Source organism: Bos mutus, chromosome 4 (assembly GCF_027580195.1).
Source record: "Bos mutus isolate GX-2022 chromosome 4, NWIPB_WYAK_1.1, whole genome shotgun sequence".
Lineage (NCBI taxonomy): Eukaryota > Metazoa > Chordata > Mammalia > Artiodactyla > Bovidae > Bos > Bos mutus.
This window is the reverse complement of record NC_091620.1, coordinates 3,545,252-3,572,378: the sequence shown is the minus strand read 5'-3', so window position 1 is coordinate 3,572,378 and position 27,127 is coordinate 3,545,252. Positions and strand designations below refer to the sequence as shown.

Genomic DNA, 27,127 nt, shown 5'->3' with positions numbered 1-27,127 from the left:
GGCAGCACTTATATGCGAAATCTAACATGTGATCTAAATGAATGTACCTACGAAACAGAAACAGACTCACAGACACAGGAGACAGACTAGCGGTCGCCAGGGGTGGGGTGGGAGGGGGTGGGGAAGCGCCGGGATTTGGGGTCAGCAGATGGAAACTATTCACGCAGAGTGGATAAACAACAGGGTCTTGCTGTATAGCACAGGGAACTATATTCCACGTCATACGATAAACCATAATGGAAAAGTACATGGAAAAGAACATCTATGTATAACTGAGTCACTTTGCTGTATAGCAGAAATTAACACGACAGCTATATTTCAATAAAATTGAAAAAAACAAGTGTTTGATCATTTCAAGGGCTCTTTTGTCCCTGCTTCTAGTAAAATTCCAGGACAGAACAAAAGAATCAAAGAAGGGTGCCATAGAACGCACGCTTCCAGGAAGCCAGTGCTCCTTCTTGGCCTGCGTCTGCAGTGAAATGAGCTCCCAGCCGTGGAGCCTGGGGAGAACGGGAGTTTTGAGGAGACAAGCCCTTTGAGGAAGTGCATGGAATGAGCAGCCAGCTTGGAAGGGTGCTCTGGACCCTTCCCCCTCAGAGGGTTTGCACCTCCTCCCCGTCCCTTCCCGCCACTTCTCACCTCTCTGCCTGCTCACAGGCATCGGTTCTGAGTCTGGGGAAATGCGCGATTATGGGCCCAGAGAACACATTGCTCAAAACCCTTTTATCGCAGGTGTGGTTTCAGCAAACACAAATGGTGTAAAAGACAGTACTCCAAACCTGGGAACTCCAGAGCTATTTGAGAGCTTTCTTCTGTGATTTAGAAGCAAGGTTGGCACTTGTATGAATAGCTGATGAGCGAACATCGGTCACACGCAGGGCAGCAAGGTAGCCAGTGATGGAGACACAGGGGGACCTGGTCACCACTGCCTCAGCATCTCTGGGTGGGTAAGGGAGCAGGGTGGTCCACATCCCTTTATCAGCTGGCAGCATTTGAGGATGAAACACATGTCATGAGTGGAATTTCTCTCAAGAGCATGCAGTACTGGCATAAGATGGTATTCATTAATAACAAGGTCCCTTCAAGTTTCTGGTATCGAACAATTGCTGAAACATTAGCTAGACTGAAAAACCGCCAACAATCAGATGAGCAGATTAGAGTGTTAAAAGTTGAGGACTCTGGAAGTTACCACTTCATTATGAATTCTCACGAACCACAGTGTCCCAAATACTTTGTTATCACTAGGAAGTATCATCATAGATATGGCGGGAAGGTCATCTTTTCCTGTTCCTACACTTAAGACATTTGCTTTTACTATTTCTTAAAGGCTTTCAAAAAAACTTATATTTTTCTATTCAAGCATCTCTTCCAAGAAGAGATGGGATATTCAGTAGAAATGTTAGACAGTTTGGAGATTTGCTGGGAGAAGTTATACTATTTAAATATGGACTGTACATATCTGGATGGGAGGCTATGCATCTTACTTATTAAGGAAATTCTAATACTTCTTACATTGAAGCCTGCAGAAAGCTGGAATAAGGAAGGCTACCTTTCACACAATAACAGCAGGGCTGTTACATAATACACTCTGCCCACAGTCTTCAAGTAAGTCCAGATCTGAATTTCAGGACCGATTGTGTGATTGTAGTTTAAAAATGCATATCTGATATATACTTATATATTTACAATATAAACCATAGAGAGAAAACCCAGCAAATCTTTTCAGCCTGCGTGGCAAATGAGGTTTCCCCAACATGGCCACAACAGTATTCCTGGTCCCAAACGCTTTTTCAAAAATCTAGGTGCTTTCCATCCAAAGATGGAGTTTATATCCTTGAAGCTGGGTGGGGCTTTCAGCGGCATCAGAGTCAAATGCAGCAGAAGTGAGATTCCTGGGGCTGAGTCACCGGAATTAACAACCCTGGAAGGTTGGGTGACCAAGGCATCTCCATGGAGCCCCGAGGACCCGCCCACACACACGTCTTACATGCCTGTAGGGGCACGGCCCCCCGCTCCATGTGTGTGCATCAACGGACCAGGCTCCTTCTGAACAAGAGCTGGGTATGTTACCTTAAGACACTGATGAGGCCCTTCACAGAATTATTTTAAGCCAATTTAACTGTATATTTGGGCTTCCCTTGTGGCTCAGCTGGTAATGAATCTGCCTGCAATGCGGGAAACCTGGGTTTGATCCCTGGGTTGGGCAGATCCCCTGGAGAAGGGAAAGGTTACCCACTCCAGTATTCTGGCCTGGAGAACTCCATGGACTGTACAGTCGCAAAGAGTAGCAGAGCCGGACACAGCTGAGCCACTTTCACTTTCACTTTCAACGTGTGCCGGCTTCCCAGGCGGCTCTCGTGGCAAGGCACCTGCCTGCCAGTGCAGGAGACCTAAGGGACCTGGGTGCAATCCCTGGGCTGGGAAGATCCCCCAGGAGGGCATGGCTACCCACTCCAGCATTCTTGCCTGGAGAATCCCATGGTCAGAGGAGCCTGGCCACAGTCTATAGGGTCGCAAAGAGTCAGACACACTGAAGCGACTGAGCGCACACACAGCTGTGTCCACTGATAATAACAAAGCACAACCCAGAGAAGCCAGACAGCATTAAACCTCCAACAGCGCAGGTGGGCAATGAAAACCAGCAAGTCAGAAAGCAGAACACCAGCAAACGCTACAGACGGAAAACAATCGTTGGAACAGAAACGACCCAGATTCTCCAGCTAATTAAGGGCCCAGGAAGACGGCAAGTGCCCGTTACCCTGCGTCTCTCTCCCCAGCATCCCCGAGCTCGACAGAATCACCAGCCCACGTGTTTGAAGCTGGCAGAGAGATCTCTTCTCGTTCTGAGAGCCCACTGCTGATCTGAGGACTCATCTCCTCTTCTGCTGATCACAGATTCACCCCTCAATCTGCTCTGCCATCCTCCTCATGTTGGAAGGCATAACTCAGACACCTTAATTAATCTGGGGGCTTCTTTTTAGAGCCATGCCTGAAATAATCTTATTATTCCAAGGCGTGTTTTGCATGAGGGGGGATCTGGGTGGAGGTTTCCACTCTCAGACAGTCGTCCAGCCCCCCTGGAGCTTCAGGGCAGAACAAAGTCAGAGGAAGCCTTCACGGGCGATCCTGGTCCAAGACCATGGTCCACAGTCTGGGCCGGGCCAGCCCCTCCGTCCCTCCCGGTGCCCTTGGGCTGCCCATCCAGAGACTGCAAAGGCCAAGTCCAGAGGCCTGCTGAGGGCGATTCCCGGCACTGGGCTTTTGGAGCGAAGACCCAGCCCTCCTAGAAACGGATCCAGCGCCTGTCCGCAGACAGGCCACCTGGGCGGCTCCCAATACAGTGAGGGTCCGGCAGGCAGCCTGGGTTCTTCCTGCCTGCTAGGTCCTGGCCTGGGCTCTGTGCTCTGTGGTTAACAGCTGGCAGGGCTCTGGGATGTGTTTAGCCATGGCAGGGAGAATTCCACAGACAGAGGAACCTGGCAGGTCCACAGGGTCGCAAAGAGTCGGACACGACTGAGCGACTGACACACAGGGGGTGGGGTGAGACGTGACTTGTGGACAGAGAGTGAGCTTCACCGGGGGAAAGCGGGCGAGATTCTCACGTGCGGTGGATACAGGGGCTTAAAGATGGTGCTTATTTATTTTTAGAATTTCACTGAAGTGTAATTGATTCACAGTCTGTGTAAGTTTCAGGTGTACAGCAAAGGGATTCAGTTACACACACACACACACATATACCCTTCTTTAAGTTATCTCCCATTAGAGGCTGTTACAAGGTACTGAGTGGAGTTCCCTGTGCTATGCAGTAGGATCTTGTTGTTTATTTTATATGCAGCAGTGTGCATGTTAATCCCAAACTCCTAATTTATCCCTCCTCTGGTTTGTTTTTTAATTGCTCCCCTTTGGTAATTATAAGTTTGTTTTCTATGTCTGTGGGTCTGTTTCTGTTTTGTAAGTAATCTCATCTGTATCATTAAAAATTATATTTAGCTAACTCCTATATGTGCTTGTACATTTCTCAGCTGGGCCTCTAAGTTATCCGCGTGTCTTTTCTTTGTATCTCATCCTTCCTTCCCACTTTTCATATCTCTTTGTCTCTCTTTGTCTCTGTTGCATCATCAGGAAAATGTCTTCACCTTTGTCTTTAAACCTTTCTAATGAGTTTTCATTTGTACCGTCTTTTTCATTTCTAAGAGTCTGGTGCTTTGAGATTGAAAAACGGTATGCGTTGTTCTGTTTTGTCTCCTGAGGGTAACAAGTCATCTGAGGATTTAAGAAGGCTTTGGTCCTAATGCTGGCTTCTCCTCTTGTGGTCACTGTTTTCTCCACAGTGCTGCTATCGTTTGCTTTGGTTTCTGTCTGTCAGACAGGAAGACGTCTGCAGTCAGATGGTAGTTCTCCCCCAGGCCCCCACATTGAGGAAGCTGGGACCGAGGAGCTGATGGGGAGTCCTGCAGAGCCCAGGAGGGCCTGCCTGGTCCCCCTGGGCCCTCCTGCTGGCTCCTTCTGGACCTGGCTCTGCCAGCATCTCTTGGGAAGGATCCTTCGATCCCCAGCCCGGTGGGTGAGGCGTGGCTGCCACGTGTCAGGGATGATGAAAGAGCAGGAAGTCTCTCCACACCCTGCAAGTGTCCCTTTGTCCCTGTTCGGACTGCACCCTGTCCTGATGTTCCTCCATCCAAGGGCCTCTGCTCACCCTCGCCAGGAAACACACCTCCGGACTTCAGGGGAGTCAGCAAGGGGAAGCTGGGGTTCTGACAGCTTCTTAATTTTCAAACCATCCTTGTTTTTTCTCCCATAGCTCCTCTCACTGACCTTCCAAAAGCATCCTGAGGGCCCAGGCCTAAGCCTTCCTCTCATCAGAGGTGATATTCTAAAGGGCTGACTCAGCAGAGAGCAGACCACAGCCAACCAGGAGCCACCCCACGTGGGCTAGTCTGAGCGCTGTCCACGCCTGGGGTGCTGAGGACCACCCTGCGGGTGGGGAGGGGTTAGGAGAAACGAGCTCGGTTCCTGGGCTGTGACTCAGCTGTCTTATGCTTGAGCATCATGATTTTCCCGTCTTCCTTTGGTTTACAACTTGCCCAGTTTTGCTGTTTTCTCTTCGCTCCTGTGGGTGACGTGCTCAGCTCTATTTTCTGTTGTGTCGCTGGGGGCTTGAGAACACTTGAACACAGAGAAAGCTGGGGAGAACAGAGGTCAAGACGCAGGCAGGAGAAACCGGGGCGGCAGGAACCGGGTGTATCCTGCCCTGCCAGGGACGAGCTGTGCCAGTGCACTCACCACGCCTGGGTGTGAATGCCTAAGAGCGGCGAATAGCAGCCTCCACATCATAGGTATTCTCCAGGCATTCAGTGAGGGGTACACGTGAAGCTCTAGGAAGACTATCTGACCTAGAAAGTACTGCATCAGGGCGGGCCTTTTGCTGCTGTTGTTAGAACTGAATCGAATATCTGGGGTCAAGAAATAACTATTTGAAAACACGGCTCTTTAAATAAGGTTCAACACATTGGTAGAAAAGAAGAGAAACATATTGAGGATGACCTGGATGAGTCTTCACAGCAGGCTTCCTAACCATCTCCCCCGTGCAGCCTGCGGGCCACTTCTGAGGACCTGTAGGAAGCGGGCCGAGTTCACGGGTTTCCCGAGCAGGTCCTGTGGGGATAATACTCTCTGCAGGTCTATTCTTGCATCTCTGGCTGATTTCATCCAGTGAGGAATCCTTGAAGTCGGATGGAAAAGAATCTTTTGCCGTTTCTTTGTGGAAATATTTCACGTAGCGTGCTGCTGTTAGAGATGACTACATCAGGAAAAATGGCTTCTATTTTCAAAGAAGTCTTTCCTCAGATCTGGGTCTCAGGACAAATTGCATAACTTAAAATTATTTTCAGATTGTGTGTGCGTGCTAAGTCGGTTCAGTCGTGTCTAACTTTTTACGACCCTGTAGACTGTAGCCTGCCAGGCTCCCGTCCGTGGGATTCTCCAGGCAGGAATACTGGAGTGGGCTGCCATCTCTTCCTCCGGGGATTTTCCTGACCCAGGGATCAAACCTGCGTCTCCTGCATCTCCTGCAATTGGGAGGCGGGCTCTTTACCAGTAGTGCCACTTTACTTGCGGGGGGGGGAAGCAATGGATTTAAATTAGTAATTTTTTTTTTAAAGAGGCATTCTCCCTCTCTTCTTCCTCCTCCTCCACACACACACAGATCATTTTTCTACATGGACTGGGAAAACATTCTTTATCCAAGACTCAATTCTCTGCTTTGTGGCAAAAAAATATTTCTTCTATTCTAATGCCACTTAGTGTCTGGGGTTAGTTTGGTAACAAACCAGCAATAGACAATTTGACAAAGCTAAAGTCAGGGTTTTGATCCATGTCAAGATAATAAGGGCTCTTGGGAACACAAGATAATAAGATCACTTTCACAGAGGACCTTTCTCTCCATGAGTTTAAAAATCACGCTCCCAGGAGCAGTAGATGACCAAAGGCCAAGCGGCTTGGGCTAATGTCGGGCTGCTGATAGGGTGTGCGCCTTGTCTGCAAGGAGTTGAAAGCAGCAGAGGGCACCCCATCTGTGAAAATAAACATTCCCATGACTGGAGCTGCATAGTTCATTGTCTACAAAACCCAGGGATCTGAAGGTGAAAGTCAAACCAAGACCAACCACAATACCACCATCATCAACAGTGAGACCTGTGCTTAGCCACTGAAGGGTAAGAACCAATTTTCTTAAAGGGCATATATTTCTTTACATTTTTAACTGACTTTGATTATATGAATTGTTATAGCCACATTTTTATACATATTTCAAAATCCTAAGAATCTGTACATAACTGAGAAAAGTGGTCTATTTTTTTTTTTTTTTTATGAGAAACCCAACAGGTCAGCTGGCCAGGCTCATGTGAGTGAATCACTTAAGCTCAGCTGACATCAGAGGTGCCCGGGGAGCCAGACAGACTGAGGGATGAGCCCTGGGGTTCAGGCGGGGACACGGCCTCTGCGGGCTGAGGACAGCTCTCCTCTGCCAGTGCGGAGACGCTGCCTGTTTCTTCCGCTCCAGGCTTCTCTGATCTGCCTGCTGACCTTCATGCTCATGTGGTCCTTCTTCAAAAGGGTTCCATACAGCAGGTCGGATTTCTACTCCCTACAAAGCAAGCATGCCTGAGCTCCCTTCCAAGGCCAGCAGGTGGTCCAGCCACGTAATTTCAGATGACTATCTGGACTGTGCTCACCGGGACCCTGGCAATCAGCACTGTTAGATTTCCTCAGCTCTCACAAGGCAAGCTTCCCCCTTCTCTCGGGGTTTCTGGAGGAGCTGGGGGACAGGGCTGGCATTTTGAGGTTCGTGTTTGCTTAATGCAAGGAAGAAGGGATTTTATTTTATTTTTGTAATAACTTTAATTGGAGGCTAATTACTTTACAATATTGTGGTGGCTTCTGGCATACATTCGCATGAATCAGCCATGGGTGTACATGTGTTTCCCCATCCTGACCCTCCCTCCCGGAAGAAGGGATTTTAATGCCAAACCAAGAAAACATGGCAATGTTTTTCCAAAGCCGTATGAGGCTCTGACCCAGTCTCTGGAACATCTGGAGCAGTTGCCTTTAGTTCCATTTTAGGAACGAGGAGACAAAGGGCTGAGGTTACACAGGAGAAGCCCAGCTCCGGGACCTTCAGCCCAGGTGTGCGAGGTCACTTCCACTGAGGTGCACGCTCGCCACTTTCTGGCAGGACAGAAACTCTCAGGGGTATCTTTTTGCCCAGAAGACGACCACTGCACTGCTTCCAAGCCCCGGAGCCCCTCCGGCAGGTGGCAACGCTGTCCTGGGAGCCCACAGAGGGGACTGTGTACAAGGGCTTGGTGCAGGGCTCGCCTGCAGCCATGGTTCCTGGCAGGTGGCCCGAGACTGCTACACATAAGGCTCTGGGGTATCCGCCCACCTGGCCTCTCAGCAATTCTGTCCCTAAAACGCGATGCTGTGTGGTTTTATTTTGGTAGGGATGCCTTATTTGCTTCAGATACCTGTTTGTCAAGTCAAAACAGAAGGACAGCATCAGAGTCACCGTTACTCTCTGATATCAAACAGAATGCAAACCGTAGCTCGAGGCCGTGTAGGCACCCAGGCTGAGTAGAGGTACCAATTAAATCTACCTCCATTGACCAGTAACGCCGGTCACCAGGCCATCCCCCAACCTCTCACCTTATCAACACCACCCCTACTATGTGCTGCAGACGGCCCTCAGCCTGAGGAGGATGAGTTACTTCTAAGACGAAGGGTGTGGCACCCAGTTCAGAGGTTGCCTAGCAGCTCTTGTTGGACTGAAGTGCAGAGCAGAGCGATGTCGCTTGGAGCCGGAAGTGCCGGCAGGAATCCTGGCCAACCACAAGCTATACTCGGAGCTGCTGCTGCTAAGTAGCTTCAGTCGTGTCCGACTCTGTGCGACCCCATAGATGGCAGCCCACCAGGCTCCCCCGTCCCTGGGATTCTCCAGGCAAGAACACTGGAGTGGGTTGCCATCTCCTTCTCCAATGCATTAAAGTGAAAAGTGAAAGTGAGCTGGGAGCAAGTTACTCCAACTGCAAGCCTCAGGGTGCTCATCTCTGAAGTGGGCTGTGATTTACACCCCATCATTGTTATGACTACAAAATATGTTATGATATGTTCAAGTCCCAATATCAGACGCATAATAAGTTACTCACTAAATGTCTATAAACGCAGTTAAAGGTTCACTCATTCATTTATAAATGAAATAAAGCGGCATGGGAGCAGAAAGGAATATGCTAGAGATTGCACGGTATGGTTTTAAAGACACGCATTAACTGTGGTTATGTGCGATCTTTCCTCGTGGCTCAGACGGTAAAGCGTCTGCCTATAATGCGGGTAGACCCAGGTTCAATCCCTGGGGCAGGAAGATTCCCTGTATAAGGAAGTGGCAACCCACTCCAGTGCTCTTGCCTGGAACACCCCATGGACGGAGGAGCCTGGTGGGCTACAGTCCACGGGTCCCGAAGAGTCAGACACGACTGAGCAGCTTTAGTTAACCTTACAAACTGTGGTGCTGGAGAAGACTCTTGAGAGTCCCTTGGACTGTAAAGAGATCCAACCAGTCCATCCTAAAGGAAATCAGTCCTGAATATTCATTGGAAGGACTGATGCTGAAGCTGAAACTCCAATACTTGGGCCATCTGCTGCGAAGAACTGACACATTGGAAAAGGCCCTGATGCTGGAAAAGACTGAAAGCAGGAGGAGAAGGGGACAACAGAAGATGAGATGGTTGGACGGCATCATGGACCCAGTGGACATGAGTTTGAGCAAACTCTGGGAGATAGTGAAGAACAGGGAAGCCTACGTGCTCAGGTCTGTGGGGTTGCAAAGAGTCAGATACGACTTAGCAACTGAACAACAGCCACCAAATAGAGGAACAAGGAGAGGATTTCATTCCAGGGACCAAGGGGACAAAAACAGAAAGTGGCATGAAGGCGACTCCTGCGTGGAGCGAGAGGGCCTGGGAAGGGGCCTTTGGATGAGGTGGTGCGTAGCTGAGTGGACAGAGCCCGGGAGCCGGACGGCGTTCAGACGTGCTGAGGTCAGCGGAGGGAACTGGAGGGAGAGAAGCAGAGGACAGACCCCGAGGGCTAACCTGCGGACACAGGGAGGGGCCAGACCAGGGGCCGGCAGCACCCTCGGGGCCATGCTCACGGGTGTCAGCGAGGCCTGCCCTGAGCTTCAGCCCTGGCTCAGGAATCCTAGCTCCGATAGCACCGATGATGACACGCGAGCCTCAGGTCAGCCCTGAGGTTTAGATCTGGCTCTCTCCTTAGCCTCGACGTTGGGCTGGCTGTGAAGGGGGCTGCATAGGAAGCCGTGCTTGCTAGGGCTGCCCTGGAAGCCCCTCTAAATAACACTTAGAAGGTTGATAGAAACGTGTGTGAGGGCCATCATGCAATGAATCAAAGACATGCAGAGAGATGGTAAAACCCCGACGTTCTGTTCATACTTGGACTGTTCATACTCTGACTGTCCACAGCTCTGCGTTCACAGAGCAGGTGGACGTGACAGGCCCTGGGCCCCGGCGCTCACCCTGAAGTGTGGGAACGTCCATTGTCTTGCTGGATGGAGGAGACAGAGCTCCAGGGGATGCTGCTAACTTCCAGCCCAGACAGGCAGAAGCCTGAGCGGCTTCTTCATCTGGGAGCCTCAGCCCCAACAGGGCATCGACCTCACTGCTGAGTGTCCAGTGGCCTGGCAGGCAGAGCAGTGGGCCAAGCTAAGTCCTGGGAGCGGAAAGCCTCAAGTGAGCAAAGAGTTGTGTCATCTCCACTGAAGGCTGTGCTGTTCAGGTCTGGGAACCAGAGCTTCTTGATGATGAAACGCCACAGCTTTCGTTCTTTTATCCATTGCCAGCAGCTCCAGAAACACGTATTGGTCCATACACAGTCTGGCTGAGCCGGACTGTGCAAAGTCATCGCCTCCTGGGAGGGCTAACGCTGCCTGCTGGCTCCTTCACACTGCTGCAGTCAAAAACACAGCAAGAGAGCAGACAGGAATGCCTGAGAAGGTCCATGATGCCCTTTGCCGGCCCGGCCGGGAGCCCCAAGGTCAGCAGCATCCTTACGGATGCTGGGTGCGGGCGTGCAGCTCTGCTCTTCCTCTCAGCCAGGAAGCAGCAGGTGACCCCAGGGCAGGGCTGTCCTCCTGGACCTGGGCCTTCCTCCAGGACAGGCGACTCTCAAAAAGAAAACCCCTCCTCCTAGATCTGTCTAGAAACGAGCGATGATGCTCGGGGCGGAGACCTCTTAACCGCTCATGAGGCTTGTGTCGGGGTGCCCGTGAACAGCCTCTTCAGGAAGTTTCCACCCTCCCTGCCACCGACTTCCCCGAGGATTTTTCATTACACAGCACTGCAGAGGGGACGATCGTGGGGAGCAGCCTGCGAGGTCCCCGAGTGCCTGCATTCGGGCAGGAGAGGAGGCCTGACACTCTGTCCCAGGCAGGAACCCGAGCAGACAAGTCAGCTGGCCTCTCTCGGGGACCGGGTGGAGGGTAGGGGGATTGAAACTCCCAGGCTGACGGGTGCGGGGGCGCGTCTAAACAGTACAGCCATGTTGGATAACCACCTGGCAGTCTCTCGCCTACTGAAACATTCGTTTACTGCACGACCCAGTGATTCCACCTCTAGCTATTTACCCAAGAGAAATGGAAACATGTGCCTATGGAAAATTCTGTATGCAAACGCTCAGTTTTATTCATAACAGCCTCAAGCTGGAAACCCTCAAATGTCACATGGCAAACGCATAAGCAAATGACTGTCTCTCCACTCACCGGGCCACTTCTCAGCAATAAAAGGGATGACCTACATGCGTCGGCAACAACGCGGGGGAAACTCAAAAGCAATTATGCTGACGAAGAATCCCGTCACCCAGGATTATGTAAGTGTGACTCGATCCACAAGGAAGTCTAGAAAACGCAAAGCTAGAGGGGTGGACGCCAGGGCAACCACGGGGGCTGGAGGACAGGCGCATGGGCTATTTCGGGGAGACAGAACTCTTCCCTGTCTCGGTCGGGGAGGTGCTTCTGTGATTGCACCCATCAGTCAAAACTTAAGGAAAATTTCTCACTGGGTTTTACGATGAGCAAGTTATGCTGCAGTGACCGGTATCTGCTTGTCTCTCCAGGGTCTGGATGACCACCTGTGCTGCTGTGCTTGAGGCCTGCTTTTCTAGAAGAGGCTACTACCCTTGATGTTTAACCTGTGCCCATGTCACCAGCATAAATAAGACAGGGAGCGTTGAGTCCAGCCCCCAGTGGGGACAGCCTGGCGCGCAGAGAAGGCGGCGTGAAGACAAAGCAGAGGAGACGAGGCAGCAGGCGGCTCATGTGCCTGCCCGCTGTGCATCCTGGGCTAGAACAGACGGGCTCGTGGGGGCGCAGCAGAGTGGACACCCTGCTGCAAACTCCAGGGGCTCGGCCTCCAGGAGACTCTTTGGGAAGAAGTCTGTGGGCAGGAGCAGTGCTGACCTCAGGGACGCAGCCAGCCTTCCCAGGTGGCCGCTCTCAGGCCCGGCGGAAAGCGTTCCCATGCTCGCATGCTGACCTCAGGGATGCAGATAGAGCCTTCCCAGGTGGCCGCTCTCAGGCCCGGCGGAAAGCGTTCCCATGCTCGCCTCTAACTCTGCGTGACTGAGAACGCGGCCTGTGACTCTTCAGAAGGGACAGAGCGGCAGAGCTCGGTCAGTCCGTTCAGTCAGTTCAGTCGCTCAGTCACGTCCGACTTGGCGGCCCCACGGACTGCAGCATGCCAGGCCTCCCTGTCCATCACCAGCTCCCGGAGTTTACGCAAACCCATGTCCATTGAATCAGTAATGCCATCTAACCATCTCATCCTCTGTCGTCCCCTTCTCCTCCAGTCCCCAATCCCTTCCAGCATCAGGGTCTTCTCCAATGAGTCAGTTCTTTACATCAGGTAGCCAAAGTATTGGAGTTTTGGCTTCAACATCAGTCCTTTCAATGAACATTCAGGACTGATCTCTTTTAGGATGGACTGGTTGGATCTCCTTGCAGTCCAAGGGACTCAAGAGTCTTCTCCAACCCCACAGCTCAAAAGCATCAGTTCTTCGGCTCCAGAATGCGTCAATGGGAACAGCGACTCCAGGCTGAGACACCAGGTGGCGCTCACGTCAAGCTCCAGCCCAGACGCAGGCTCCATCTCATCTCCGTGGTGCGGGTGTCAGCGCTATAGGCCTTTGCTGCATATCATTAAGTAAATCTCCAAGGACACTGTCAGCCGGAGACCTGCCTGTATCTTTCTGCTGAGAGGACAAGGAAATTCACATTTGTCGCTTCTTTCCAGAAACAGAAACAGAAGTTTCTCAGCTTCAAAGAGAATCCTGGGGTCACTTGGTGCTGACGGCTAGTGAAGAAGGACCAGCTGACACCAGATACTTAAACTAGAAACTGAGTCACTTAAAAATGCACTCTTGAGGTCCCATCCTCCGAGACTGTGGTCTGAGTGATTTGGGGGTGGGGCCCAGACCTGCTTCTCCTTATACTCGACAATCTCATTTAATTCATGAATTCCCTCCACCTGTTTCAGTCAACATCAATGCACCCCCTCCCACGCTGGGAAGAGTTCAAGGACGGGAACAGGTAAGTTTAGGTTCCCCAAGGCGCCTGAGGAAATGCCACATCCCCCATCTTTTCACCTCATTTCCAAACGGGTTTGCTTGTTTAAAAGTCTTTAGACATGGAGGGCGGTCTTTTAAGGGCAGAAAAGGACTCAAAGGAAAGGATTGGTTGAAACAGGCCGCCTTTGACTATGGCTGACGCTTTGTCTCCCGACAGCTCAGACCTGCAGGGGCAGCCTCTCCGGCGGTTATTCTTGGGCATCCCTGTTCTCACACCCAGGCCACAGATACCCGGGACACAGCCAAGCCCCTCCCAGCAAACCCTGCTCTCTGACATGTAAGAATTCAGGAGAGAAACGGGTCAGGCAGTAAATGCACATTAAAACATTTCTAAACATGCTGTCCAGAAACAATTACATATTGACAACAAAAGAGCAATTTAAAGCAAGGATACATTTCAGCCTGAAATGGGAGACAATCTGACTCCAGGAACTCGGGGAGGCTGGAGGCAGTTTTAGAGGAGAGGGTTGTGATGTCAGGGCCTGAAGGATCGGAAGGATTTGGACACAGTCGCACGGTCAGCGGCACCTACGTTTCTGGCGTGTTGTGGGGATGGGGTAAAGGATAGAGCGAGCGAAGACGGGACCACCTTCTGTCTGCGTGCAGTGGCGGCGCATCACTGGTCCTCCAGGGAAGACTGCTTCCTGCATCTGGAAGGCATCACGTGCATCCTTCTCCCACCCCCCTCACTGCGGGCGAGACGCATGGATCACAGCGTCCTCCCCCAAAGAGCACAGGCACACTTTAAACTCAGAGCTCCAGGAAGCCATTAGAATTGATCAGAGCTGGCACAGAGTATGAAATTTACTTTCTGTCCAGAGGCAGGGAAATTGTGGGGAGAGTGATTAATTAGATTTGGCTGCATAATGGGAGGCCTTGGTTCCCCCACGAAGGAAGCCTGTAGGACTTTCTGCACACCGAAAGAGGTATTTACACGCACCATTTCAATATCCTACAGAACTCCATAACCTTTCCATGAACCCCATGAGTCAAGCATTTTATTTCCATTATATAGACAGAGTAATAGTGCCCAGAGAAGCAAAGTAACTCTTCCATGATTACACAGGTAAAGAGGCTGACGGGGGATTTATTCTCACATCGATTTGATTCTAAAGCTCATTCTTTTGATAGTGCTTGCTAACTGCTTGTAATTCAGGGGAAGAAGGGAGAGAAGCAGGGAGACTTCGCGGGGAGGGAGCAGGAGAAGCAGCTTAACTAAGATCCAGCCCCGCAGGCCTCGGAGCTGTCTGCAGTGCTGACATGCTGCGCCTGCCAGTAACGGTAGGATCCTGCCCTTTCCGAGAGAGAGTTTAGTCTCTAAGTCGTGTCTGACTCTTCCGTGACCCCGTGGACTGTAATCTACCAAGCTCCTCTGTCCATGGGATTTCCCAGGCAAGAATACTGGAATGGGTAGTCATTTCCTTCTCCAGGGGATCTTCCTGACCCAGGAATCGAACTTGCATCTCCTGCATTGGCAGGCAGATGCTTTACCACGGGGCCACCTGGGAAGTCTTGCAGGCCTTGCTAGAGGCACGTAGAATGCCACTCTAAGGACGCTCTTTCTCTTATATTTCAGCCTCATGTTGGCCCTTCCTAAAGATACACAGACAATCCTGTTGGTGCAACCCCTGGCAGCTCTGCAGAGTGAACGTGTCCAGCGGCAGCGTCCTGGAGGAGGAGGTGTTGGGCCGCTGACACTGCTGGGGATTCTCAGCGCCGCCCTCGCAAACTCGCTGCCTTGAATCTCCTCACGCATCAGGCTCAACTCACAACAGGCACAGGCTCCCGAAGATTTAATGTGAGGGGCATGGAACATAAACTCTTGAAACCCGCCTTCACTCTCTGAGAGGATGCCACACGCCCACCATCACAGTCAGGTGGTTTCTCCACTGAGCCCTCCCTCACTGCAGGCCTGCCCTGCTCCCCGCCAGGCCCCCTAACTGACTCCAAGCCCTACTCACCCCTTCCCTGCCCTCCGCTCTACACACACGCACAAAACTAACCCAAGCCTGCTGTTTGCACCACGTCTCTCTTAGGCTTGGTGTTCAGCGTGTTCTTCCTGTAAAGACCCACGGCACTCAGCTGGGGATTAGGTCTTCCACACCCCAGGCTCACCCCAGACCCCCCCAATCCCGTCTTTCCCCATGCAGAGTCCCAGGAGAACAGCCCTGCTCTGGCCTGGCCTGGCACCCCACTAATTCCAGGAAGACGCTGGCTCACTGAAAAGGTCAAGCTCATTTAATGATTCACCCGACCTGGAATATCTCCTCTCAGTCTCCATCTATTAAACCAAACAAAATAAAACTTACTCGACTATAAGGCTCTGCTCAAGCCAGACTTCCTTTTTGAGATTCTTTATGGCATCTCTTCTTTTGTGTTCATTGTTTAAAATACCCATTTGAGGCATTTAATTTTATATTGTTATATAAGCAAGGAGTTCCAACCAGTCCATCCTAAAGGAAATCAGTACTGAATATTCATTGGAAGGACTGATGCTAAAGCTGAAACTCCAATACTTTGACCACCTGATGCAAAAAACTGACTCGTTGGAAAAGACCCTAACGCTGGAAAAGATTGAAGGTGGAAGGAGAAGGGGACGACAGAGGATGAGATGGTTGGATGGCATCACCAACTCAATGAACATGAGTCTGAGTAAACGCCAGGAGTTGGTGATAGACAGGGAGGCCTGGTGTGCTGCAGTCCATGGGGTCACAAAGAGTCAGACATGACTGAGCAACTGAACTGAACTCAACTGATATGTCTGAGTCCTTCCTTTTCAAGAAGATTTTGAACTCCTTAAGGATAGAAACCATGCTTTGTTGCTCAATACAGCACTTCACTGTTGACTTATCTTTTCTGCTTCCACTGAAAGCAAAACAAGAAAGCCTTAGAAATTAATTGCAGCAAGTCAGGTTGAGATGAGATTAAAAAAAGAACTTATTGAGCACTGAGAATTGTAGATCGTTGAGGCTACAGACATTACTTTTAAGAGAGAAATTAAAATCACAAGGGCATTTTAATCACCTGAGTGTCATGGAACAGGTCTTAGCTTTGAAAAAATTTTAAAGGGAATTTTATTATGGTAGGGGTTATATCATTCCTCTCCTTGTAACAGAAAGGATTTGAGCTGGCTAGAAAGTACAGTCTGATAAAATTTAATTATGAGACTACAAATACATATTGGGGACATATTACAATATGAAGAAATAACATTCCCAGGCAGTCACTCGGAGCAAAATTCTCTGCTGTGCACTGCACATGTATTCCCCTTGATTCTTATCAGGTGCCTACGAAGCGGGCACTGTTGTTAGCATCCTTGTAAGAGTGTGGACGCGAAGCTCCGTAGAAGTACAGCAGCTCTCGAGGTCATACGGCCAAGGTCAGCTGCCAACTGGGACTCGTCTTCAGGTCCATGAGACCCCAGGGCTTCGGTCTGTAACTCCCGGGTCACGAGGTCCGGCAAGGCGCTGGGCACTGCGGTGTGTTCTCAACCCAGGTATCTGTCTTCTAAATAAAGAGAATGCTCTTCTATGTCCCAGCCTGTGAAGTTCGAGAGTAACCCTGGGCAGAAGGAATCTAGGTCTCAGCTCGTCATTTTCGCAGATGTGACTTCATAAGTCAACCGGAACTCCAAAGGAGTACGATTTTGTACGGTTTGTTTGGTAAAGGCGAATAAGCAAGGTCAGGGCAGCAATATCGACAGAAGGCCGCCCGGCGTGCGCACGAGGAGAGCTTCACGTGCGTCTCAGTCCCTGTCCCATTCCTGCTCTGTCTGCCAAACTCCAAAATGCCAATGCTACCTAATTACGGGGTGTGCCCAATTTTTCTTAAAATTGATGTCTGTTATGGAAGGGTTGAGTTTCTCCAGCCCATCTGATTTCCAGAATGATCCTAATAGATATGAAAACCTGCAAATTACATACAAATATAACTTTTTACAGAAAAGCACTCAAGTCAAAGGGAAAACTAACCCAAGAAAAAACTCATGTCAGGAAAACTCCAAGAAACAGCAAATCTACCAAAAACTGCTACGAAAACACACGATGGACCCTTAACAGAGGACATTTATCTGGCTCGCATTTCTATCAGTCTCTGTCATCAAGTGCTGCTCTACTTTGCTGCAGTTCCGATATAAACACTTAGTAAAACACTCTATGTTAAAAATTAACTAGCTTTAATTCTGGCTTACTAAACTAGTCTGTGTAAAAGACACATGTCCTTTGAGGACACAACTTTGAAAATTTAGTATGTGAAAGTCAAACACCCCTACCATGAGGCTCCAGATCTTCCAACAGATGAAAATTCAGCCAGCTCGGGGTTCTCATTATGACTCGAGCCACTGCATGTGCCCTGGGGTCTACCCCAGGCTCCAGCTGCGGAGGTCAGAGCTGGGGATGGAGGGGGTTAAACAGGGGTCAGGGAGGCCTCCTTCTCCCTCGTGAGAGAGACAGAAGAGAGGGTTCACCCACCCCAGATCCTTCCATCACTGGCAAAAAGGAAGGAAGCCAGAGTTTAGGGGGTGCTGAAAAATTAATTGGGTTCATCTCTGTGATTGTTCGGAAAGCCTGAAGCTAAGGGAGAAAATCTAAGTTATAAATGCCAAGTAATCCCATCCTGCAGCTCGAATGGCCTTGGGCTGGAAGTGAGGGACTGCAGGAAGAGAGGGATGAGAGGAGAGGTGAGAAAAGGAGAAAAAGATACACGTCTGTGTCTCCAGAAATATCAAGAGGAGCTCTCATATGTTCTGCCCTATGAGTAAATGCTAATTTAAATGTTTTCATAGAGACGTTTCTATTTAAAGAGACAACTGTGCTTTCCTCACCACCCCAAGCCCACCTACAGGGCTGTGCTCTTGCCTGGCCACCAGGCAGGGCCCTGGTACAACTGACTGACCTCAACAAGCCTCTCTCAGACACTGAAGCTGCATAAGCTCAAGGTCTAAAGGCTCACCCAGTTTGGAAATCTACTGTCTCATTAATACAAAGAAGACTTTGATGATACTTGAAACTCATTCATTTATTGTTCATAAATGACCAGCCAATCCTAAAGGAAATCAACCGTGAATATTCACTGGAAGGACTGATGCTGAAGCTGAAGCTCCAATACTTTGGCCACCTGATGGGAAGAACTGATTGACTGGAAAATACACTGATGCTGGGAAAGAATGAAGGCAGGAAGAGAAGGGGACGACGGCGGGTGAGATGGTTGGATGGCATCACCGACTCGACAGACATGTGTTTGAGCAAGCTCCGGGAGATGGTGAAGGACAGCGAAGTCTGGTGTCCTGCAGTCCATGGGGTCACGAAGAGGCGAAGAGTGGGACACGACTTAGTGACTGAACAACGACAAAATGATCTTATGCTAAAGAGGAGGAGCTGGGCGGTCAAACAGTGATCGCCATTTTCGGAGCCGCTTCAGTTTACATGAAGATGAGATGAATCACAGGTGTCCTCACCCACCAGAGGCTGTTTCCCGTAAGTGCAGCAAGCACTCTGTTACACCTTTCAATCCTACGAAAGCCCTTATGTAACTGAGCAGGGCCCCATGGGGCCTTCCTGGAGGAGAACCCTTCCCAACCCACGTTCTCCACCTGCCTCTTGTCTATAGAAAAACTGTAGCCTACCTAGGTTTCCCTCAAGTTCCCAAGAGGAAATTTAATCATAGAATGGAGAAGATGCAAAAAGAAAGGAGAAAAGCCAAACAAGGCAACATAATAATAGTTTAGCCATTAACCAAAGTCAAGGACCTTTAGCTCCTCCTCCAGGGCTACGGATCGTATTCTGAGCCACGTCCTCTGAGCTGTGTTGCAGATACTGATGCCCCCACCAGCTGGGAGAAGTTAACTGTAAGCTGCACACAAGCACGGAGACCCCAGACCAGTTGGAACCAAAAGGACACATTGACGCTTACTTACCTCACCACCAGTCGGTCAGAAGGCTGTCCATGAGCTGGTCGCATAACCCACGATCCCCCTCCCTCACCCTGTCTTTAAAAACCTTTTCCTGGCGCCTGCAGGGAGTCTGGGCCTTTTAAGCACCAGCTGTCTGAACCCCTTGCTTGGCGCCTGCAATCAATGCGCACTTTCCTTCACCGCAACCTGGTGTCAGTAGGTCGGCTTTACTGCATTTGGGCGAGCAAGTCCACGCTTGGCTCAGTAACACTTAGGAAAGCAATAAATCAGCACGGGTAAAAGTCTGATTTTACAGCTGCAGTGTAACACCCAAGGGGACTGTTTGAGGCGGACGGTGGACGGTGAGCCCAGGCTGTGTTGGAGTCCAGGTCTCCTGGACACCAGCCACGAGAAGGCAGGACGGAGGAGAAGGACGATTTCCTCACAAGAGTGATGTGCCAGGGTGAACACGCATGAGACTCAACCAATATGCGAAGGCAGTGATGATTACCACGACTGTTTAAAAACACGGAAAGCAGCTCACTCTCTGCTGACATCCCCTATGGGGGATTGTCACCCTCATCGTGAGCACTGAAACTAAGCCTTCAGCACAGACCACCTTGCCCTCAGGTTTGCAGTCCGTCTGGCAAACTCGTGCCAGGAGATGTATTTCTCCTAAATGCCACCTGATGCAGTGAAATATGTGCACCGTGTGTCAAGCACAAAATGCTTTTAGAGTTTTGAGTTTTACAAATTTATCCTTCATCTAGGATAAATTCTATTGCTCCCAGAAGGGATAGATAAATCTCAAGGCATAATTATACCCCTGCTGGCCGTGACCTTTGAAGGTGCATATCTGCTTGAAAAATAATAGAATACTCCCTCCTCTGTGAAAGACATTTGAGTTTCTATCTGAACTATGCTTTAAATAAAACATGCCCATGCATACTTTATTTTCACGACAGGGGGTCATCTTTAGTTTCTTGGGGCTTGAGTTTTCTAACAGTCTAACAGAAGCGACTAATCACATTTTGCCGCATATTTACATGCATCCTTTATTTATCTGAAGTCCAAAATGAAGTTATTTTATCCATGCTTGTCTTCCAAGGATATGCCCATATTCTACCCAACTTAGTTGTGAAACATCCATTCTGTGGTCAATGCTCTCCTACAGAACAATATTTTTTTAATCAACTCCTGCTGTTTGTTTCCATTTGCTTAGGAAAATTAGGATGCCTTCCCCTAAGTCATCCCGGGAAACCACACAATATTGCCAGCAGCACAACCCAATGCCTTTGAACATTTCCTGAGTACCTCACCTTGTCAAAAAAAAAGTGAGAGAAACTGTGGAAGGTAGAGATGAGGACAGAAGAAGGGCGGTGTGGGGGTGTGGGGAGGGGGACTGTAGTGGGTGGAGGAGGGGAGGGAGGAGGGGGAGGAGCGGAGAGAAAGAAAAAACAGAAATGGAAGCAAGCAAACGCCATCCTTGCCTCATTCTCCTTGTTCTGCAACTGGTCTTCCATGCGCCAACTCAACAAATGGCTTCATCCAACTTTAACCTCGAATCAACACCTCTGGATTCCAAAGATGAGCCCCTGACGACACACTCCGCTGTGTATACCCAGAGCTGAAAACTCTGCCAAATCACGCACTCACGTCTTTTCCTTCCCACTCACACTTCTGGGTCCCAAGTCTTCCCGTTTTGAGAAACAAGATGCGCTCAGGGTGCTGCCCTTTCTACTGTGTATATAAACCGGGAACCCCCCTGGGAGTCAGAAGGTGAATCACCATGCCCTGGGGGGACTGAAGGTGATTACAAATCACAGGGTGGGGGGTTGGTGATTGGGGGCTGGGGCAGCACCTTACCCTGCAGGACCTGGAACCTGGGCACCAGAGCAGGAGGCGGCGCAGCTGCTCTGGGAACGGGGCTTCACTAACGGGCGAGGAGCTGGACTCACTGACACCCCTACCCCCACCCCCACCCCGGGGCCTGGGGGCACCCCAGAGGTTCCCACAGCATCAGGACACTTCACTGTCAAAAGCTAAGGTGCTGTATTTCCTGCCCTAGGAATTAAGCAACTAGTCAGCGTTCCACCCCACTCTGTTCTGCAGATTCCTCATTAGAAGAAAATGAAAGAACCATCTTACCCATGAGGGATTTTGCTCAGGACATAATATCCAGTATAGGAGTGTTGATATATCTGAAACAGACACACAAAAAAACAAGAAACAAAAAAACAAGCATTGAGATCATGGTTGTGATTATATTTTTCAAATCACTGTGAATCCTAATAAACAAGCCTGGACCAAAAAGCATGTAGTCAGGAGACCAGGCAGCCAAGTCTTTTATTTACTCAGGAAGTAAATTTGCATATCATGTCAGTCTTTACTTCCACCATTTGCATGTGGTTTACTGGGTAGCCAGAGGCTTGGTGTCATTTCCATGACTACCTGGTTTGTGATTAAATCGGGGCAGAGATTTCCAGCTCAACTAATGTTAGCACAGAACTAACGTGGACGGTGCTCACTGGAGGCTTCCTGACAGCCAGCTGGACCAGAGATGGGGAAACCCAGGCCCGGCGGGAGGTCCCTGAAATCTCCGGCAGAGTCCACTCTGTACCCTCAGTGATACCAGAGCCAAGATGGGCTTACCTGGGCAAACTCCTGTCCCCTGGACAATTCGATGTGCGTGTTTTAGTTTCAGAGAGTGGCCAATAAATTAAGAGCTCATTGCAAGGGGAACGTAGCATTTCCAAACTCCTGTAAGCCTCGGGTCTCAGATGTCCCTCTTCAACTCTTGAGCCAGGAGATTACTCCCCAACCAAATGCAGTGACTAGAATGCAAGGGTCACCCCCAAAGAAGGGAGAACGTGGCCTCTGTCCTCTCTAGCTTTCTGGAGAGAGACCCTTTAGGGGTGGTGTGGAATGTGATGTGTTGGTTACCCTGAAAGGATGAAGTGAGAACCGTATTTCACTTTCCTTGCTCTGGAAACTTCTGAGGCACCCACACAGGGTGCCCTGTGTGGGCCAGCGCTCGCTGACTGGCATTTTAAAACCAGCTTTCTAAAGATAACGGGTGAGGGACATGCAGGCCAAGGAAGACAGAGCTACCGTAGTGCGTGTGCATATGGACACGCTTGGTGCAATGACGGACGTGAGCCTGCAAAGGAAAATGGGGGGGTCTGCTAACACCCCCGACTCCACGCCTGGTCTGGGCCCCCAGATTAACCTCGAGGGGATCACAGCTATTTGGCGAAGAAAGGACCCAGATATAAAAATAAAAAACAGAACTTAATTGCTAAAGAAATTTCGCTTCCAGTGACCCCAGGACTCCTGCACTAGACCCCCGGGCCCTGGGATGGTGTGCTCAAGGGCAGGAGACGGTCATCCAGCTGGGAGTCTAGTTGAAACTCTGGTCCAGGTGTGAAGAAACAGCTTTGGAGGAGCAAAATCGTGACGAAGAACACCACACGCTCCTGGAGCAATCTGAGCAGGACTCCCCCCACACCCCCACCCCAGGACCGAGCTGCTGTTCTGAAGTGCTACAGTGCTGCTCCCCCAGGAGAAGAAGGCAGGGCCGGGGTCCCAGCCCCTGTGTCCTGAGCAGACTGACGCTCAGAGAGCCCCTTGGAGGTCCGGGAGCTTTGCCAGAGGGTGCCTCTGGGGACGGAGACGGGAGCGGAAGCTGGGTGGCCTGGACCGTTTCTCTACGGCCACGGCGTCTGTGCTGGGCTGTTCCGTCTCCCCAACAGTGCCCTTTCACGCTACGTGGCTCACCCCATTTTCACGGTGACCCCAGGCGGCACCTCTGTTTGCTCAAATGGGAAAGTGAGGCCCTGCAAGGGGCGTGGAGGATGGAGCAGTGGTGGAGGCACGAGGAGAGGAGGAGGGCTGGGTCCTAACTCAGTGACCCCGACGGGGTCAGAAATGATGGCCCGATGCTTCCGCACAGGCTGTAAACGGTACTGAGGTCTCCCAGCTCCTTCTCGGGGCATTTGCTCTGCAGAAGGATGGCTGTCAGATTGTGAAGACACTCAAGTGACCGCAAGGGGACGAGCGAAGGTTCTCCCCCATGAGATGACCATGAGCCAGCAAGGCACAGGGAAGCTTGGAAATTGATTCTTCACCCCTAGTCAGGCCTGCAGATGACACGGCCCTGACGAACAACCTCATAAGAGAATGTGAGCTGGGGCCACTCAGATCTAAGATGGTCCTGAGTTACTGACCCACAGTAACCATGAGACAGGAAGTATTGGTTGTCTTAAGCCACTAAGTTTCGGATAGCTTCTCACACAGCAGTTGGTAAATAATACATCTAGTTTAAATCCAGATGATAAAGATTAACTATTAAATCAGAAGTGGACAGACTTCTGAGTTTCTGGATTCCCTCCCTATAACCTTTCAGCAACTTCTAAAACAAGTAGACAAATTACCTATCAAAGAGTCCGTACAGAAGAGCTGAGGGGTGGGGGGCATTATGGACCAAAGCATTTGGAAAAAGCCTTTGAGGTTCCCGTAGAGAATGGTCCAGAGCACAGGGGATGAGGTGGTCGTGACGCTGCTGGGAGAGCGGGGAGCATTTCTGGAGCACGTTCTACGCACTGGCAGTGCGCCAGCTCCTCAGCATCCGTGAATGCGCTCAATCTGCACGGGCCGGGTATTATTATCCTATCTTTTGGATAGGAAGACTGAATCAAACCCATAATACTTGAGATCCATTTCTCTCTAAGCACATGATGGAAATTGCCTGAACAAAGGGTACAGCTCTTAATTCTCAAGTTACAAGTCCAAGTTGGTTGTTGTCAACTGAAAAATCCAGGATACCAACAGCTATAATACATATGCAAAGTAAGGACACGTACTTCTTGCTTGGTCGAAGCCCTATTTATTTGGCCCGTCTGGAAATAGTGATTTCAGTTCATTCTCTGGTTATGACATTCCCAAACCCCTAGACTTACATCTTCACACCTCTTTAAATATGCCTGCAAATGACCCTGAAATTCAACTCTGTGGATATCTTCTGAGTGGAACCAAAGAGAAAAAGGAAGACAAAACTAAAATAACCTAATAAGGATAATAGAATAAAACGATGAGAGAGCTATCCATTTACAATTCTGCCTCTGTTCTGTCAGGCAGGAAGAAAAAAACAAGCCTATAGGGATGGGAAATGTAACAGAATATCTAGAAAATGAAACCACTAATTAGAAAGATTCAAACAAGATGAAAGAGAGTCAAGAAGTAGAGACAGATAAAACCTGAAGCTGGAGTACCTATGTGCCAAGTACGTATGTAAAAGAAGCATTCCAGGGTAAACCGTGGATGCAAATGAAGAGCCTTCAGCATGAAACTGCAGTTATGACTCAAGAGCTACTCTTAAAAAACGGGGAAGTAGGAGGAAGATGAAGTGATTTTCTCAGCGCTCCAAGATGAAACAATCAAATACCATTCTCCTCTGCAAAATGTTCCCTCAACCTGGAGCCAAAAGAACCACAAAGAAAACTTTGAAAGAGGACAAATTTCAAGTGTTTTCATTTGCACAATGCCTCATCTTGAAAGACATTAAAAAAAAAAGTTACATCTCCCTGAAAGAATTTGAGATAAAAGCCTTTTTTGTGTCTGTGTGTGGACTCTCTCTCTCTTGTATTTATTTATGCATCTTTCTTTAAAACAGACTCTAAATACTTCTGATCATGGAAAAAAGTACAAAGAGCTGGAAGTTAGTAAGACTGCATTGTTATTTTTGTGTGAGTGAACTTTTAGAAGTTTATGAATATAAGGTTTCTTCCCACACCATCAAATTTCCCTTGGAAAGTAAACACATGAAAATCTGTTACCCAAAATACCATTCACAAGATGGAAAAGCAATTTCATCATATTGTTTCTTTTTTTTTAATGTATCATACAATATAGTTGACATCGGCATTCAATGATTTGGAAAAATAACCCAATTTTTTGGGCTAGGTTCATATTTGGCCTACATCTAATATATCTGAGGGCTTCCCTGATGGCTCAGCTGGTAAAGAATTCACCTACAATGCAGGAGACACAGGTTTGATGCCTGGGTTGGGGAGATCCCCCGGAGAAGGGAACGACGACCCACTCCAGTATTCTGGCCTGGAGAATCCCATGGACTATACAGTCGCAAAGAGCTGGACATGACTGAGCGACTTTCACTTTAATATTTCTGAAGCATCACTCTGTGCGCAGCCTGCTTTCTTATCCTCTCCCACATCACCCTCTGAGAAACACCGACTTTGACTTCCCTCTGGTCTTTCCCACTGCAGCCTCACCAGGTACACTGAGATGGACTCACTTTATGCCCTCCCTCTATGAAATCTCCCACTCTTATAGTCTTAAACCATGGTTACCTGAATATTAATTTCATGGACCTGTTTCCTCAACGGTAGGCCAGTGTATCAGACTCCCCCACTGACTTCTTTCTCCACCTTAGGTTCACAGGCACCCCAGACTCAATATTCTCCGAAAGAAACTTTTCAACAACCCTTAAAACCTAGCTTTCCTTTCGTATTTCCTATCCTGGTTGGTGGTGGCTCCCTCATCCCCTCAGTAAACTGAGCTGAAAACTGAGTTTTTCTTAACTCCATTATTTGCCTCCTTCCTCCTCTGGCTCAATTCCATATATCCCCAAATGGTGCTGAAATAATTTCTCAAGTCCTTCTCAAATCCATCGCCCATCCGTCATCCCTAAGGCAAGTGCCCTGCTTCAGACCCCTGTCCATCCTGCCTCTCCTACAAGAGAAGCTACCGTGTTCTTCTCTAAGACTAACTTCTGAGACCTTGACCCCATTCCCTTCTGCTTCCTGTTGAACTTGATTATCAACTCTTCTACCACAAATTACCCCGCCTTATATTTTTCATCAGGCTTCCCAGGTGGCTCTAATGGTAAAGAACCCGCCTGCCAATGCAGGAAATGCAAGAGACACGGGTTCGATCCCTGGGTTGGGAAGATCCCCTGCAGGAGGGTATGGCAACCCACTCCAGTATTCTTGCCTGGAGAATCCCAAGGACAGAGGAGCCTGGCGGGTACAGTCCACAGGGTTGCAGAGAGTTGGTCACAACTGAGTGTGCGTGCACACACACACACACACACACACACAGCACATATTTTTCATCACTCCCTCTCCATGGTTTTGTCTCTCTGATCTGTTGAATTAAAATCTCCCACATGAAAAAAATCCTTGGCCATTTCCCTCCTCCCCCAAATTCCTTCTCTTTAACTAGCATGGTACTTTATAAGGAAAGTCTGCACTGCATCACTTTCCATCGCTTCAAGCCCACTGCATCATCCTTCTGACGTTCTCATAGTGCCACCTCTGCGTGTCTGTCCCACTGCCGTGCACGACAGCGTCTTATTTTCCAGCCCGCTGGCTCACTCTGCAGTGCGTGACAAAGGCCACAGGAATCCTTCTCCCCTCTTCGTTCCCAGGCAGGTCACTGGCCTCGGTCTCCTCCCTGCCTGTCCTTTCTGCTCTGCAGACCCCTTGAACGGATGCAGGCACCAACCTGCCACCCACGCAAGTTCCCCTCGTTGGTCTGCACTCTTGGTCTGGAAGGACATTGCTTCCTTATGTGACATCGTCCTGAGTTCATATTTTCATGCTTGATCTACTTGACTTCTAAGCTCATATTTTGGCTTATGTTGGGCCTTTCAGCATGTTTTTGCTCCAAACTGTCATAGCACATTCAATATTTTGAAAACCAAATAAATTCTTCTTCTAAAAATTCTCTCTTTTTTTCCTTTGGCTGCACTGTGCAGCACGTGGATCTTAGTTCCCCCTCCAGGGATCGAACCTGCGCCTCCTGCACTGGAAGTGTGGAGTCTTAGCCACTGGACTGCCAGGGAAGTCCCCTAGAGGATTCCCTTTTATGTTCTTGCATGTATCTGGTCTCTCGGTAGAAGCATCTTGGAATCAGCTCCAACCACTCCTATTCCTTCCTCCTTTCCTACTGTCCAGGTACAACTGGTTTCCAAATTTCACTGGACTGTGACTTTGGAATGAACCTTAAATTCACAGCACAATTTCCACC

The 27,127-nt window shown here is 49.5% G+C and overlaps 1 protein-coding gene across 2 annotated transcripts in view; it reads right to left on the bottom strand.

The window, feature by feature from the left end:
* The window catches only part of DPP6 (dipeptidyl peptidase like 6), a 787,207-nt gene that overhangs the window by 177,016 nt on the left and 583,064 nt on the right, over positions 1 to 27,127 (bottom strand). For both annotated transcript variants that reach the window (XM_070368978.1, XM_070368979.1), the window contains exon 6: positions 21,227 to 21,279. In XM_070368978.1, the coding sequence (XP_070225079.1) occupies positions 21,227 to 21,279 (53 nt within the window). The remainder of the gene's footprint in view (positions 1 to 21,226; positions 21,280 to 27,127) is intronic.